Here is a 13,293-nt window from a genome sequence, read left to right on the forward strand (position 1 = left end):
CTCCGTTCTGTCCTCCTGCCACCTTCTCCTCTGTGTGTCTGGCTGTCAAATCTCTCTCTGCCTGTCTCTCATAAGGACACTCGTGGTTGCATTTAGGGGCCATCCATGCGAGGCAGGGTGATCGCCCCATCTCAAGAGCCTTCACTACATCTGCAGAGCCTCTTTTTCCAAGTAGGTTAGCGTTTTCAGGCCCCCAGGATTCGGGCTTGCTGCCTCTGGAGGGGGAGGTGTCACTCAGCCTGTGACACACAGTCAACCCGCAGTAACTGGCCACTGTGGTTGCTCTCGTACTGTTAACAGAGAGGAGCCGAAAGGACCACGTGCCCAGGAAAGGGCCTTCGAATGGCTAAGAAAGTAAGGACTCAAAAAGCCCTCGAGGGGCCATTTGTATTTTGACATGGAAACCAAGAGTGAAGCCATAGTCTTTGCACCCCAAACCCTCTCACGTGCAGGTAAATTACCTGGATCCACATTACAGGCTCGGAGTAGGGAGAGTGGGGAACGCTGAGGTCAGGTGACCCTGCGTTCAGATCCACTCTGCCCCTCATAGTAGCAGGACACTGGGGACTTTTCTACCTCGGTCTCCCCAGCTGTAAAATGCAGCTCAAATCCACTCGTGAATGATGTGCCACATAGTAGGTGCTCTAAACCGGATGTGCCACACAGTAGGTGCTGTAGGACGGGCGTCCTTGCTACGACTCAATCAGCAATGTGTGCAGGAGGACGAGTAAAGGAAATGACAGTCACCCACACACACGGAATGTGTTCCTCCCTCCCGTCCTTGCAAGAAGGCATCTCAGGCTGCCACCGGGCACACATCCGAGGAGAAGCCCTCGGGCCCCAGCAGCAAGGCGGAGGCCCCTCCTGAGGCACACATCTTGCAGTCAGGCTCCTTCCAGGCTCCTTTCTTCTGGGGGCCGGCGTCATGAGCGACCTGGAGGAGGCTCAACGCAGCATTCTTATGGCAAACGGGATCATTGCTCTGATAACTAACGAAATGCTTCTGACACTCAATGAAATGCCACGGGAAAGGAACAAGGGCTCTTTGGAGCCTTGTCTGAGAGCAGAGTCACTCAAGCTTAAATCTGGCTCCAATCTTTCCTAACCTGCAGGCAGACGTGCACATCCCAGCGGGCCCGGCTCCACTGCAATCTCTCTCACCGAGAAGGGCTAAAGTTTCAGACTTAGAAACCAAGGCATATTGAAACACCACTTATCTGGTTAGCATCAACAGGTAACTTCGTGTCAAACAATTCAGGGAGTAAGTGGAAAGCCTGCTTCAAAAGAAGGTAAAGAAACAAAAACTTTTCTTGCAGAAGAAGAACCCAAAACACCCAGAACATGGGGTGCGCCTTTCAGCCGGCTCTCCCCACCCCCTGCCCAGGAGCGCCAGGAGCGTCTCCGAGGAGGAACACAGGCAAGGCCAAAGGGTTCCCTTCTCCTTGCTGGCCGGCTTCTGCCCCGCTGTATGTAACAAGACTCCCTAGGTGTCGACGGAGGGTCAGGAAAACGTCACGTGCCTTCGTGAAGTTTAATTAACGGCAAGTTTTCCTGTCCAGCGTCATGAAGGGGCCCACTCGGCTCCAGGGGCCTGCGGGACAGAAATAACATATTGCTCCGGAGTTACTAATGATGAAATGCAAATGGTCTCCAAGAAGGTGGGCAGGAAAGGAGGAGCTGAAAAAAGAAATGATTCCTACCCGCAGTCAGAGACAGTCCCCGGGGAGGTGGGAAAGGGTGGGACAGCCTGCGATCTCGGCCTGGCCCTGTCTGTCCCGTCTCATAACGAATGGACCTTTCAGCCAAAACGCTCACACGCACATGCATGTACGTGCTACCCGCACGCGCGCACACGCCTGTACACGCACGCACGTATGAGGAATCACAGGAAGAGGCACGAGGCTCTAAAACCCAAGGATGATCCGGCCAGTGGCAATCAAGTCATCAAGCCGGGCTGGATCTGAACGGTCTCTTATTTCTGAAGCACTTTTACGGCTGTTACCTCATCCTACCCTCTCAACAGGCCTGTGTGGCAGACAGGGGACCAATCATTGTCCAGATCTTATAGACCGATTAAGTGGTTCCCAAAGGCCATCCAGTGAGCAAACGATGGCGCTGAGACAGGAAGTGAGGTCTAAGGACTCCCAGCCCAGGGCTTCTCCGAGGTAAGAAATGCGAATGCTTCCAAGAGCAAAGGGCGGAGGCCCAGAGGGAGGCCAAGAAGAGGAGGTCAGACGTGTGGACGGCACTTGGAGGGCAGTGGATGCATCCAGGAAGAAGAAAACCCATCTCGCTCCAAAGCACGTTGGGAAAAGGTGGAGCTGGGAGCCATGTCCCTGGCCACTGACTCCCCGTCGCTCTGCGGACAGAAGGTGCTGGGGGCACTAGCGCAGCCTCAGGCCTCAGCAGCACAGCAACGTCCGGCCGGGGACCTCACTGAATGGGTAATAAATGGGTAAAACCCCTTTATTGTACAAACACGAAGTAATGGAGGCTCAGAGAAATGAGGTGACTTTCCAAGATCAAAGCGCTGGCGAGAGCCGGGGACTGGCCCCGGGACTCTGGGCTGGAACACAGAGCCCTTCATCCTCTGCCAGCTGCCTCGGGCATCTATTATCTTTAACTTCATCGTCACTGTCCCTGATGAACACCGTATGTCCAAAAAGAGCACATGGTGGGGGGGGATGAATGATTCGTCCTCTTCATTTTCCGGGGAAAGCGTGCTGCTGAATGTCCCGCAGACACGGCTGGGGAGTGGCTGGTGGTCTGGCCAGCACAGAAACTGCCCCACCACCAGGGTATGCTCAAGACCCCCAAATGCACATACACTGCAGGAGGCTGGATAGCGCCCCTCCCCCGACTCCAAGACGCCCACACCCTAATCCCCGGAACGCCACCTTGTGTGGCCAACAGCTTTTGAAAGGGTTACTTGAGTGCGTGCAAAGTAACCACAAGGGTCCTTATACGGAGGGGACGGGTGGATGAGCATCAGAGAAGGAGTCGAGATGACAGAAGCAAGAGGGTGGACGGATGGGAGGAGAGGGCCTCGAGCCGAGGGAGGCAGCCCGACGCCCGCAGCCGGAAAAGGGAAGGAAACAAACCCTCCTCTGGAGCCCCCGGAGGGAACGTGGCCCTGCTGACACCTTGACTTCAGACTTCTGATTTCCAGACCGTAAGAGAATACATTTGTGCTGTTTTAAGCCACCAAATCTGCGGTCAGCGCTACAGCATCAACAGGAAACTAACACACCTATTGCAAAACCAAGGGACCAAAGGACCGAGCTGCGGGACAGGACACCCTGACTGTGAGCTGTACGGGGTTGGGAGGGCGGCAGAGTCACGCATTTGCAAACTCACAAGGGTATTAAGAAGAGATCTGGACCGACTATACGCTGGAGGCATCATCTTGCTTTCAGACGGAAAGATCTGGTCGTCCGTGGTTACGAGGACGGTCTCTCTCAAAGAAACTCTGGTTCAGTCCCCTTAGGACCGCCTCACCATCACCCCTGGGAAAGGGGCCTGTGGACTTTCCCGGTCTTGCCCGGACACTCCCTCCCCTACCACCCGGGCTCCGGCCTCACCAGACTGTTTGGAACTTCCCGAACGTGACGGGCTCGCAGTACCGCCCGGTCTCAGCCCTCGCAGCTTGCTTTTGGAGGAGTGCCCTCCTCGCTCTCGGCCTCGGCTGAAACCCTTCCTCTCCCGAGCTCAGCTCGGTCATCACCGCCACTGCGAAGCCTCCCCCGGCTCCCCGGTCCTCCCTCTGCCCCTCCTCTCCTCCCCACGCCCTGAGCGTGCCCTGGAGGGAGCCCTGGGCGCTGGGTCTTGGACGTGTCGGTTCGCTTGTCTCCCCACCCCACCCCCCGCATGCACCCCTTGAGGACAAGGACACTTTCTGGATCCTCTTGTGTCACCGAACCACTGCCCTCTCCCTCCATACCAAGTGCTTCCCAGCTCTTCCCTCACTTGGCAAGGAAGTGCCTCCACCACCAAGTCACCCTGATTCCCCGAGGGTCAACCCCAGCCTCGCGCCCCCACAGCCCCTGCCCACCCTGCAGGTAGGACGTGCCCCACTCCACCTGCTGGCGGCCACCCTTGGGTGTCTCCTCCGCAGGTGTGGGGTCCTGGGAAGCCACATCCCCTGCATCTGTCTGCCCTTTTACATTTAGCACAGGGGCTAGTTCACAGCAGACACACAAGGAATGATGAGAACGAAACACAGAAAGGTAACGCCCAGGTCACCTCTATGAATCAAGCCCTGTGGCCCAGAGGCAGCCTTTGAAAGCAAGCACCTTTACAAGAAGGCTGGGCGTGGCCAGTGGCCAACCGTCGCGGGCTCGTGGCTCCCCTGGATTCCCACGTAGACTCTGGAGTTCGTGGTGCAGGTGGTTTCAGCGTTACCGATACATAAGTTACTGGACCAAAAACTTGGAGGTAAATATTAGAGAAAATTTTGTTTTTCATCTCAGAGAAATATTTGTTTACTGTACTGGGCTTAATCAGTGAGCGGTACCTTTGACTTTGAGGAAGGCTCTCTAGAAGGGCAAGGCTGAGCGGCATGAGAAACAGGTGGGTGCACACTCTGATTCTCCTGCCTTCCTTCCACGGGACCCTGAATTTGACATCTTCTCTTTGACCCTCGGGTTTCTCATCCATAACGGGAAAAACACAAGTCCTCCACACAAACCCACGGGGAAGACCTGAGAAAACGCCGTGTGTACACGTCTGCCAGCATGCCCGGCGTGCGAAAGGCACGCCGACGCCTCCACGCGGGCTTCTGAGGGGTGTGCCAAGCCCTTTGTGTGACGTGTCCGGTTCCCAGCACCCAGAGAAGCGGCGCGCCATCCCTCTCAGCGGGAGAGGTCAAGCAGCATTGGCAGGACCCGCGGCCAGGCAGCGGCGGGGCTGGACAGAGATGCGGGCCCCCCGGCGCCAGAGCCGGGCTCTTCGCCCTCGTGCGTCCGCAGCCTCTCAGGCTGGGTTCGCTCCCGCTGCCCCCGACATCGGAAGTTCTGGTTAAAAAGCTGACTCCAAATAAAGACCAATATTTCAAAGAAAAAAAAAAAACCCAATAATTGAAAACTGACCGCAAACCGCTCTCGAGCTCTGGGCCTGCACAGCCTGGGCGTCGGGATCGCTGAGCTAGCCAGAACCCTCCCAGCAGGAAACACGGATCGACTTCTCTGGGGGCTCTGGGAAGCCCCCCTCCGCAACCTCTTTCTGATTCCCGGAGGCTACGGCGCTCTCCGTCCGCGCAGGGGAGACAGTGGCCATGATTTCACAGCCGTGACTTTCCTGCCCCAGGCTCCCACCACTGTCTCCAGTAGGTGACAGTTCTCGACTTGCCACGCCTGTAGGGGGAGGCGCTCCCTATCTGAAAACAAATCTCTGAATTAAAGCACCCAGCATCCCACCCCCAGAGTCCAGCTGCTTCACGCACGCAATGGCCAGGAGAACCGGCTCAGGCAGGCGAGCGTAAGGAAGCCCGCTGGGGAGGAACGCCTGCCTGTTCGCGGGCTGCGTGGCAACCAGAGCATGACGAAGGTCGTGAAGTGGCCCTCAGAGTGCGGCGGGCGCTGCCCTCGTATCCTGTCTCTGTGGAAGCCGAGGGAACCTGGCCAGCAGGTATTTACAGCAGGTTCTGTAGGCGTGTGTACCTGGACTCTGGGCAGCAGGGCCTCTCTTTGGAAGCCATTGTTGCTAGACACTTCGGGAATGGGAAATCCATCTGGTTTCAGTGTCGTAAAAGGGAAGGTCTGCCACAACAGGGGCCCCTTTGGGCTCCCTCCAGTCTGCAGGTACCCAGTTCCAGAAACTGAGGGGGAAGGCTCTCCTACTGAGGACAGTCTTAATTTCACAGGTGTGAGCTGCTGCACGGCTGCCCGACTCACCTGCATACCTCCTCCCCCTTTAGCCGTCCCAGGGACACAGCCTTGGGCACGGAGAGAGGGGGGGCTTGGTAGAATGCATTATGGAACCTGCTGGCCAAGATCTGCAGGCTGAAGTCTCCCGACCCAAGCCTCCCCAGGCCACTATGGCTGTGAAGAAATCCCAGGGGAGGCCACCTTTGTGGAAGCCTTTTCTGAGCAGGCTACCCCGAACCTGGAAAATCCTGCTGGACAATACTGATTCTCAAATTATTTCCCACAAAACCTTGAGGTTCCAAAGAGATACTTCCAGATCAGAGGTTCCTGTCCTTGGCTGGACTGGAATTACATCCATGTCCGAGTACAGCCTTTGGAGATCCAGATGTTGGTTTGGGATGTGACCAGGATGTCAAGACTTCTAAAAGATGGGCAAAGGATTCTGATAGTCAACCGAGGCTGAAAACCACCGCTGCCCTGGGACCCAGACCCCGGGTTTCTACAGCGATGTCTCTGAGGCTTCAACCGGAGCAGTTCAGCTCTATCTGTGTGACAGACTGAGCCTCCACCTAAGACTGGTTTTGCACGAAGGACTCTTATGCTTCAAAAAACAGTACGTTTGCAAACAGCTGCTCTGGCCTGTCAGTAAAAGCCCGGAGGGTCCCTAACCTGGTTTTTACACCTTTGTGTCTGTCCAGGGCCTTACAACGGCAGGTGCTTGATAAATACTTGTTAGAAGGTTGAATCATTTTGTGTTTTCTGTTATCTGGCTCCAATTAGGTTTTCGGTTGCGTAGCACAGCAACCTCACAGTTTCTTGAACATCTAAGCCCTGAAGCCTTCGCCTCAAACCTCAAACCTGAAACAGAGAGCAAGGCAGCCAGCCATCCGGAGAACACACTGACATTTCTTCTGGGGTCACATGTCCTATGCAAGCTCCTAACGACTAGTGACATAAGCAAATGTGATTTTCGTCAGCCAGGAAGAGCTGCACGTTTGTCGGCAGCGCGGGCCTCCCAGACTAACGTTTGGATTGTCTCATCTGAAACTGTCAAATTACAAGAGCAGGATAGAAACTTGTAGGAACTTCGTAGTAAACAGTAACTGGCCCCTTGTCAATAAGTTAGAAGAAGAAGAAGAAAAAATATCCCTGCTGCCAAAACGCACGGGCTGGAATGCCTGCAGCCCAGGCCAGCGGCCAGCGTGAGCCTGCTCCCTGCGCAGCCTTCCTCGGGTCTCAACCACAGAGGCCAGGAGAGAGGTCACCAGTCCTCCAGGGATCTGGGAGTCAGCAGCACCCTCAAACCCCAGCTCTTCCAAGTCTTTCATCCTTAGAGCCTTTGATCCCTCGTGTGTAACATCTACTTCATCGGTCCCAGAGCCAGGACTGCCTGGGTTCCAGTCCTAACGCTTGGCAGACTAGCTGTGTGGCCTTGGGCAAGTTACTCTCCTTCTCTGGGCTCCATTTCTTCCCCTCTAAAAAGGGGGTTAACATTAGCATCTATCTCATAGGGTTGTCAGTACAAAGAGACAAGAACAGTGCCTGGCACGGAGCAGGTATTCGACAATCTTCAGCTGTCATAAATCTGCAGTTCTGAAACCAAGAATTTTGAAAACCAAGTTTTTCTTTCCTTTTCTTTGATTTTTTTTTTTCCTGTTTGGTGGTAAAACTCACTGGGCAGCCAACCTGACCTTAATGGACATAAGGCTTCGTAACGGTCTTTTAATTTCTTTTTCATCCTATCTGATGTGAACACTCGTATGTTTCGCTGCCAAAGTAAACGTGTTTGATGATGGAATGCGGCCCCACAGCACACAACCTGTGAAACAGACCCCCAGTTACCTTTCTAAAACCCAAACAGCTCTGAAGGCTAAGATGCACTGGCCGTGAGCGCTGCAGACAAGGGACTGGGCAGCCATGTTATTAGGGGGTGGTGGTCGGGATCAAAGGAGACAAGGTCACATCCGCACCTTTGCCTGCAGCAGCCCCTCAGTCCCCGAGCGACGCTGAAGTGCCCTCGGCTTTCTACGCAGGAAGAGGGGGGAAAAAAAGAAGCGTCCTCTCCCAGCTGCTGTCTCCTTTACTCTCCCACTGACAGGCCGCGCCAGGCCTCGGCAGTCTCCCTTCTTCACCTCGCCCTGCCATCAACCCGGATTCGGTGAATCATTCAGAATCCGGCTGGAGCACCTTCTCTGTGAAACGGCCGCCCCTCTCCAAGCTCCTACTGACCAGGTCCGGAGTGTGAGGCTGATGGGGGCAGACGGGTGGCACCTCCTCTCCCCCTGCAGCTCCGGGCTGGGCCTTCTCACGCGGCTCCAGCCATAAGGGGAGAGGGTGGCCACCGATGCCAATGTCTAAGCTGCGAGCAGCAGGAGGGGTGAGGCAGCCCGCCTGCTAGTCGCACGTTGGGATGGGCGTCACCTTGGCTCAGTGACTAAATCGCACGCGTCCTGAGCACGAGAGCCTCGCTCACTCTCTCTGTTCTTCCTGTAAATGTCTGTCTGTTGTTAGTGTCACCACTTTTGCACTGATATTCTCTCCGAATCGATCGTGGACCCAGAGCGCCCAGCAAATGCTGCTGAATGGGTGCTGGGTGACCTGTCAATGTCGGTTCAGTGATTCGCTGACAAGTAGGGGAGGGAGGGTGTAGCTCCGCGGTGGGGATGCATGTCTAGCATGCATGAGGTCCTGGGTTCGATACCCAGTACCTCCATTAAGTAAAATAATAACAATTAATAAGTAGACAAACCTGATCACCCCTCCCCGCAAAGCAGAGCGCACTGACAAGCTCTTCCGTCCTCTGAGCCCCGCCTCCCCAGGGGCGCCGCCCCGCCTCGCACGCTGACGCCTTTCAGGGCTGCACTGCTCTTCCGGCGCCCGAACGCCGTTTCTGGAGTTCGTATTTTATTGACCCTAAAAAAAGTCTAGGCCTTTAATTAGCCATATCCTCAAAGTTGTGTGTTCACTCAAAATACTTCGGAGAAAGTTCCTGGAAAAGTTCATAGAATCCTGGAAGCTACAGCCTAGGAAGGGGCAAGTCAGACTCCAGACGCTGGACCCGTCAGAGGGTTCCAAACTCCCAGCCGCTCCTGGAGAAAAAGGCCCCTCGTTTTGTGTCCTCAGCCCCCATGCACAGAGCCCGCGGGCCGAGGAACCCCCCCTTCCCCCTGCTGCTCTAGGGGCACTAGGGCGGAGGCCTCCCGGCTCCAGGTCCCTCTCTCTTTCACCCCCTCCGCAGGGCTCCCCTAAGGTTGGGGCCTAAGGGCCTCTGAGAAGCAGCTTCACTTCGGAGGCTATTCAGAACCACAGAGGGGGTGGGAGTGGCCTCGACGCTTTCAGAGGCTGCAAAATAAATCAAAGGATCAAAGGAGATCCTTGGAGCCAAGAATTCCTCCCCACCTGGCTGAAGCAAGGCAGCAATACTGCGCGACCTGGGACGCAGAGCAGCGGGCGCGGCCGGGCGGGGGCGGGGGCGGGGACAGTGGCGGGCGGGCGAGTACCTTCTGTCCGCGGTGGGCTCGCGGGCCCGGGCCTGCGGGTGCCGGCTGCCCCGCGGCGCCGGGCCCTGGCGGCTGGCGTCGAGGCCGGCGGGGGCGCGGGGCTCCTCGCGGCTCCGGTGCAGCGGCACCGACGTGCGCACGGCCGACACCACGTGGCCCGCGAAGGCGCGCGCGGCGGCCGGGGGCCGCGGAGCCGCGCGCGCGCGCGGTGCGCGCCGGGCAGGCAGGGCCGCGTCTGCTCCATCACGCCGCCGCTGCAGCTGCGCGAGCAGGCGGACCAGGGGCCCCAGGCGCCCCACAGGCCCGGGGCGCCGCCGCCGCCGTCCTCGGGGGCGCCCTCGGCCGCCGCCATCCGCTGCGGCACCTGTGGAGACAGAGGCCGGTTAGGGGACCGCACACCGCTCCCGCTGCACCCACAGAGGCTCCGGATATAACCCGGGAGGCCTGGCCATCGGGCACGAGTTGGCACGGGGTCTGTGTTAAAATCTGAGAGCAAAATGAATCCAGCCTGGGTTGTATTCGTCTTTACACAGACACGGCCATTACATAGAATTTATATGTATATATGTATGTATATATATGCGTGGGGCTTTCGGAAGTCGCATGTGGTCCAGGCTTTGGGGCATGCCTGGGAGACTGCGTGCCCTCATCTCTTAGGTTTACCCTCAGGAGTCCCCCTTGGCCTCTGATGGGTCCCTGGGATCCAGGCTAGAGGGACAGGGCTTCCCTGAAGCTGCAGAGGTGGCCACCACCAGCGTCTCCACGTGGTAAAGGCAGTGGATACGGGGGCTGAGAGGCCCTGCTCCAGAACCAGGTGCCCAGAGTCACATCCCGGCCACCACCTCTACCAGTGTGCCTGGGAAATTTCTGAACCTCTGTGTGTTCTAAAGAGGGATGGTCCCTCGCTGCCTCTCAGGGCTGTAGGAGATTTGTCAGGTCATCCACTCACACAGCAGGAGCTGGCAGTGAACTCATAGGTGTTAGCGACCATAATGATCAACTCTCCTACTTTCACGGTGAGTCAGGAGAGGTGAAGATGTCAGAAAGCGTTCAAGTTCTTCGCAGAGGGTGACTCTACACTCCCGTTCGTTTGCTGGTCACTCTGCAGAGATCTAGCGTGCCGAGCACGGGGCTAAGCCTGAGCCCACCGCGTTCCGTCGTGATGCAGGCACGTTCTGAGCGCCAGCTGCACACCAGTGTGGAGCTAGGCCCCGAGGACAAGGAGAAAAGCACTCCGAGTCCCGCGAGTGGCCAGGACCCAGCGGCAGAAAAGCTCTACGCAGCTAGTGCAAGACTGGGAGAGGCTCCGGGCACTGGGTGCCTGGTGCGGAGGTGAGGGGCTGAGAAGGCCTCGGAGGAGGCACCCCACTTGGTGCCAGACACACCTGTAATTTCTAGTCCTCCAGCAGCCCTGGCTCCTACCCCTCTCCCCTTTCAGAGATGAGGTTTCCCACCTGAGATTCAGAGAGTGTGACCTGCCCGGGTCAAGAGGCCGCCGTTGGGTTTGGACTGGCGTCTCCCCAGCCCCCAGTGCCCGCAGCTCCGGCACACCATGCTCCCCAGCAGACAGTCGCTCTTGCGTTTCTGGACCCTTCTCCTGGAATGTCCTTCTTACTCTTGGGATGCCGAGCAACACTGTGACTTTGCTTAAAATGTGGGGTTTTCAGTGAACCTTGGGCATAAATGCCTCCAGACAACCTTGGCTTTTTTTTTTTTTTTGAGATGTTGGTTTTCAGCAGCGCTGTTTGGTCCCAGAGCTTGAAGACCTTTCACAGTTACACCCCTCTGTCCCCACGATACCCCTGAGCAGTGGGAAGGTACAGGGACTGTCTCCTTTGTGTGGAACAAGTCAGAATAGGCTGAACCCCTTCACACCCCGTGGGAATGAGACATGGCGCTGAGATTACCCCAGAGCGGGGCTAGGACTCAGAGGATGAAGAACCCCACCGAAATGCCCGAGGCAGGTGCTCAGGAAGTGGGAGCCGTTGGTGCCGCCGGCACTGGAGTCCCTAACGCCCTGCAGGGCTCCACTCCGGGGAGCTCAGTTACCCCGAAGCCATGGGGCTTGTATAATTGGGGCCGCCTTCAACTACACTCTCGGGTACAGAGGGGTCTCTGGGTGACCCTGACAGCTTAGGCTGGGTTCCTGAAGGTTCAGTGAGTAACCGAACCAGGAAGAGTGAGAGGGCGGAGGGGCCCGGGGGAAAACAAGCATCTAATCAGAGGTCTAAGCCCAGGCTGGACGTCAGACAGCCAGCGTGGGAGCCGTGTTCCGAGAGCCACAGCGAGAGGTCCAGGGTGACGCGGAGTGGAGCCCGCGGACACGCGGCCAGAGCGGGGCCAGGACTGAAGGCTCCGTGGCCGGAGGCAGCAGTTTTCTTCCACCAGGATGTGAGCAGCGGGTGGGGGGTGGGCACAGGAAGAGCAAATACACTCAACTCATCCCCATGAAGCTGGGGACCCAGGAGGGAAGGCCTGTCCTGCTGCAGACACAGCACAGGTCAAACAAAGGACAAACTCCTGTCCCTTCCTCTCCTCTGCACGTGTCCTCATTGATTGGTGTCAGGCCAGTGGTGGATTCGCTGAGCCTGTTGTAAAACAGTGTGTCACGTCGGGCCACAGTTTTGGTCCAGAAGTAACCCTTAGAGCGCGTGTGGTGGGGTGAGTGGTCCCCGCTCCCAGAGAGGTGCCCATGCCCCACCCCCAGAACCTGTAAACGTGACCTTTTTGGGGAAGAGGGTCCTTGTGGGTGTAAGTAAGTTAAGATCTTGCGATGAGGTCATCCTAGCTTTTCCGGGTGGGCCCTAAATCTGACGACAAGTGTCCTTAGAAGGCGCAGAAGAGAAGACACAGGCGGGAAGGCCACGTGACCACGGGGGCAGAGACGGGAGGCCCGCAGCCACAGGCCGGGGGCTGCCACAAGCTGCAAGACTCAGGGCAGGACTGCCCCCTCGTAACTGGAAGGGGCACTGGCCTGGTCACACCTTGATTTTGAGCTTCCGGCCTCCAGAACTGTGAGGGAATACATTTCTGGTGTGGTAAGCCACCAAGTTTGTGGTTCTTTGTGACAACAGCCCTAAGACACTAACACCATGTGTCGGAGCTCCCAGGACCAGGAAGGACGGCGGTGGGCTTCGCTGGGCTCCTCCTCAGGGTCCGGCCCTGGGCACACGGCTCACCTGCGTGGTGTGGGCGCCACCAGCCCCAGGTTCCACTTTAGGGGGCCCCAAGCCACCCTGGGAGGCTGGTTATCTTGGCCCTTTTACAGGAAGAAACTGGGGCCCCGAGAAGATGGGTGACTTGCCCACAGTCTCAGGCCAATGAGGGGTGCAGGCAGGACTGAAACTGAGGTCCCTGGATTCCTAGCCTAGCGTTCTTTTTTTTTTTTTTTTTCCATGCAGCCTGGTGCCTCCCTGCCTGTGTTGCTGGAAAACAGAAGGGTAAAATGAAGAGAAATAAACCCACTTCGATAGTTCTTCCAGCAGAAGGATGATCGGGAGGAACGTACAAGGGCAGAAGCATGCTCCTGGCACATTTGGACGTTTCCTTTGCCCTCGTTAACAGATAGCTCGGACTGTAACGCGCGGATTAGCCGCGCAGCTAGACTGAAAAACCACTTCCTAGAAGTAATCCCACCCTTAATTCAGTTTCCTGTTGCCAAACTGGGCAGGGTCCCCGGGGAGAGAAAACATGAAACCACATTCCATCCGGTTCTATTCATAAGAATTCTCTAATTTATAAAGTTGAATCATGGTGAGTGACTTGAAATTCCATCTCAGTCCCCATGGTGGGAATCCAGCCACATGCTCCAGAAGTGTACACAGCCAGAAACGGGGGAAAAGACAGAGAAACAGAAAGGAGGGAAGGCGGGAAATGCAGGGAAGGAGAAAGAAAGGAAGACAAATTTTTTTTAAATAAAGGGAGGAGAG

General features: G+C 56.8%; 1 protein-coding gene across 1 annotated transcript in view; it reads right to left on the bottom strand.

Annotated features, from left to right (window-relative positions):
* The window catches only part of THSD4 (thrombospondin type 1 domain containing 4), a 484,828-nt gene that overhangs the window by 398,428 nt on the left and 73,107 nt on the right, over positions 1 to 13,293 (bottom strand). The window contains 2 exon segments of the mRNA XM_072951118.1: positions 9,365 to 9,579; positions 9,582 to 9,728. Coding sequence (XP_072807219.1) covers positions 9,365 to 9,579; positions 9,582 to 9,728 — 362 coding nt within the window.

Source organism: Vicugna pacos, chromosome 27 (genome assembly GCF_048564905.1).
Source record: "Vicugna pacos chromosome 27, VicPac4, whole genome shotgun sequence".
NCBI classification, from domain to species: domain Eukaryota; kingdom Metazoa; phylum Chordata; class Mammalia; order Artiodactyla; family Camelidae; genus Vicugna; species Vicugna pacos.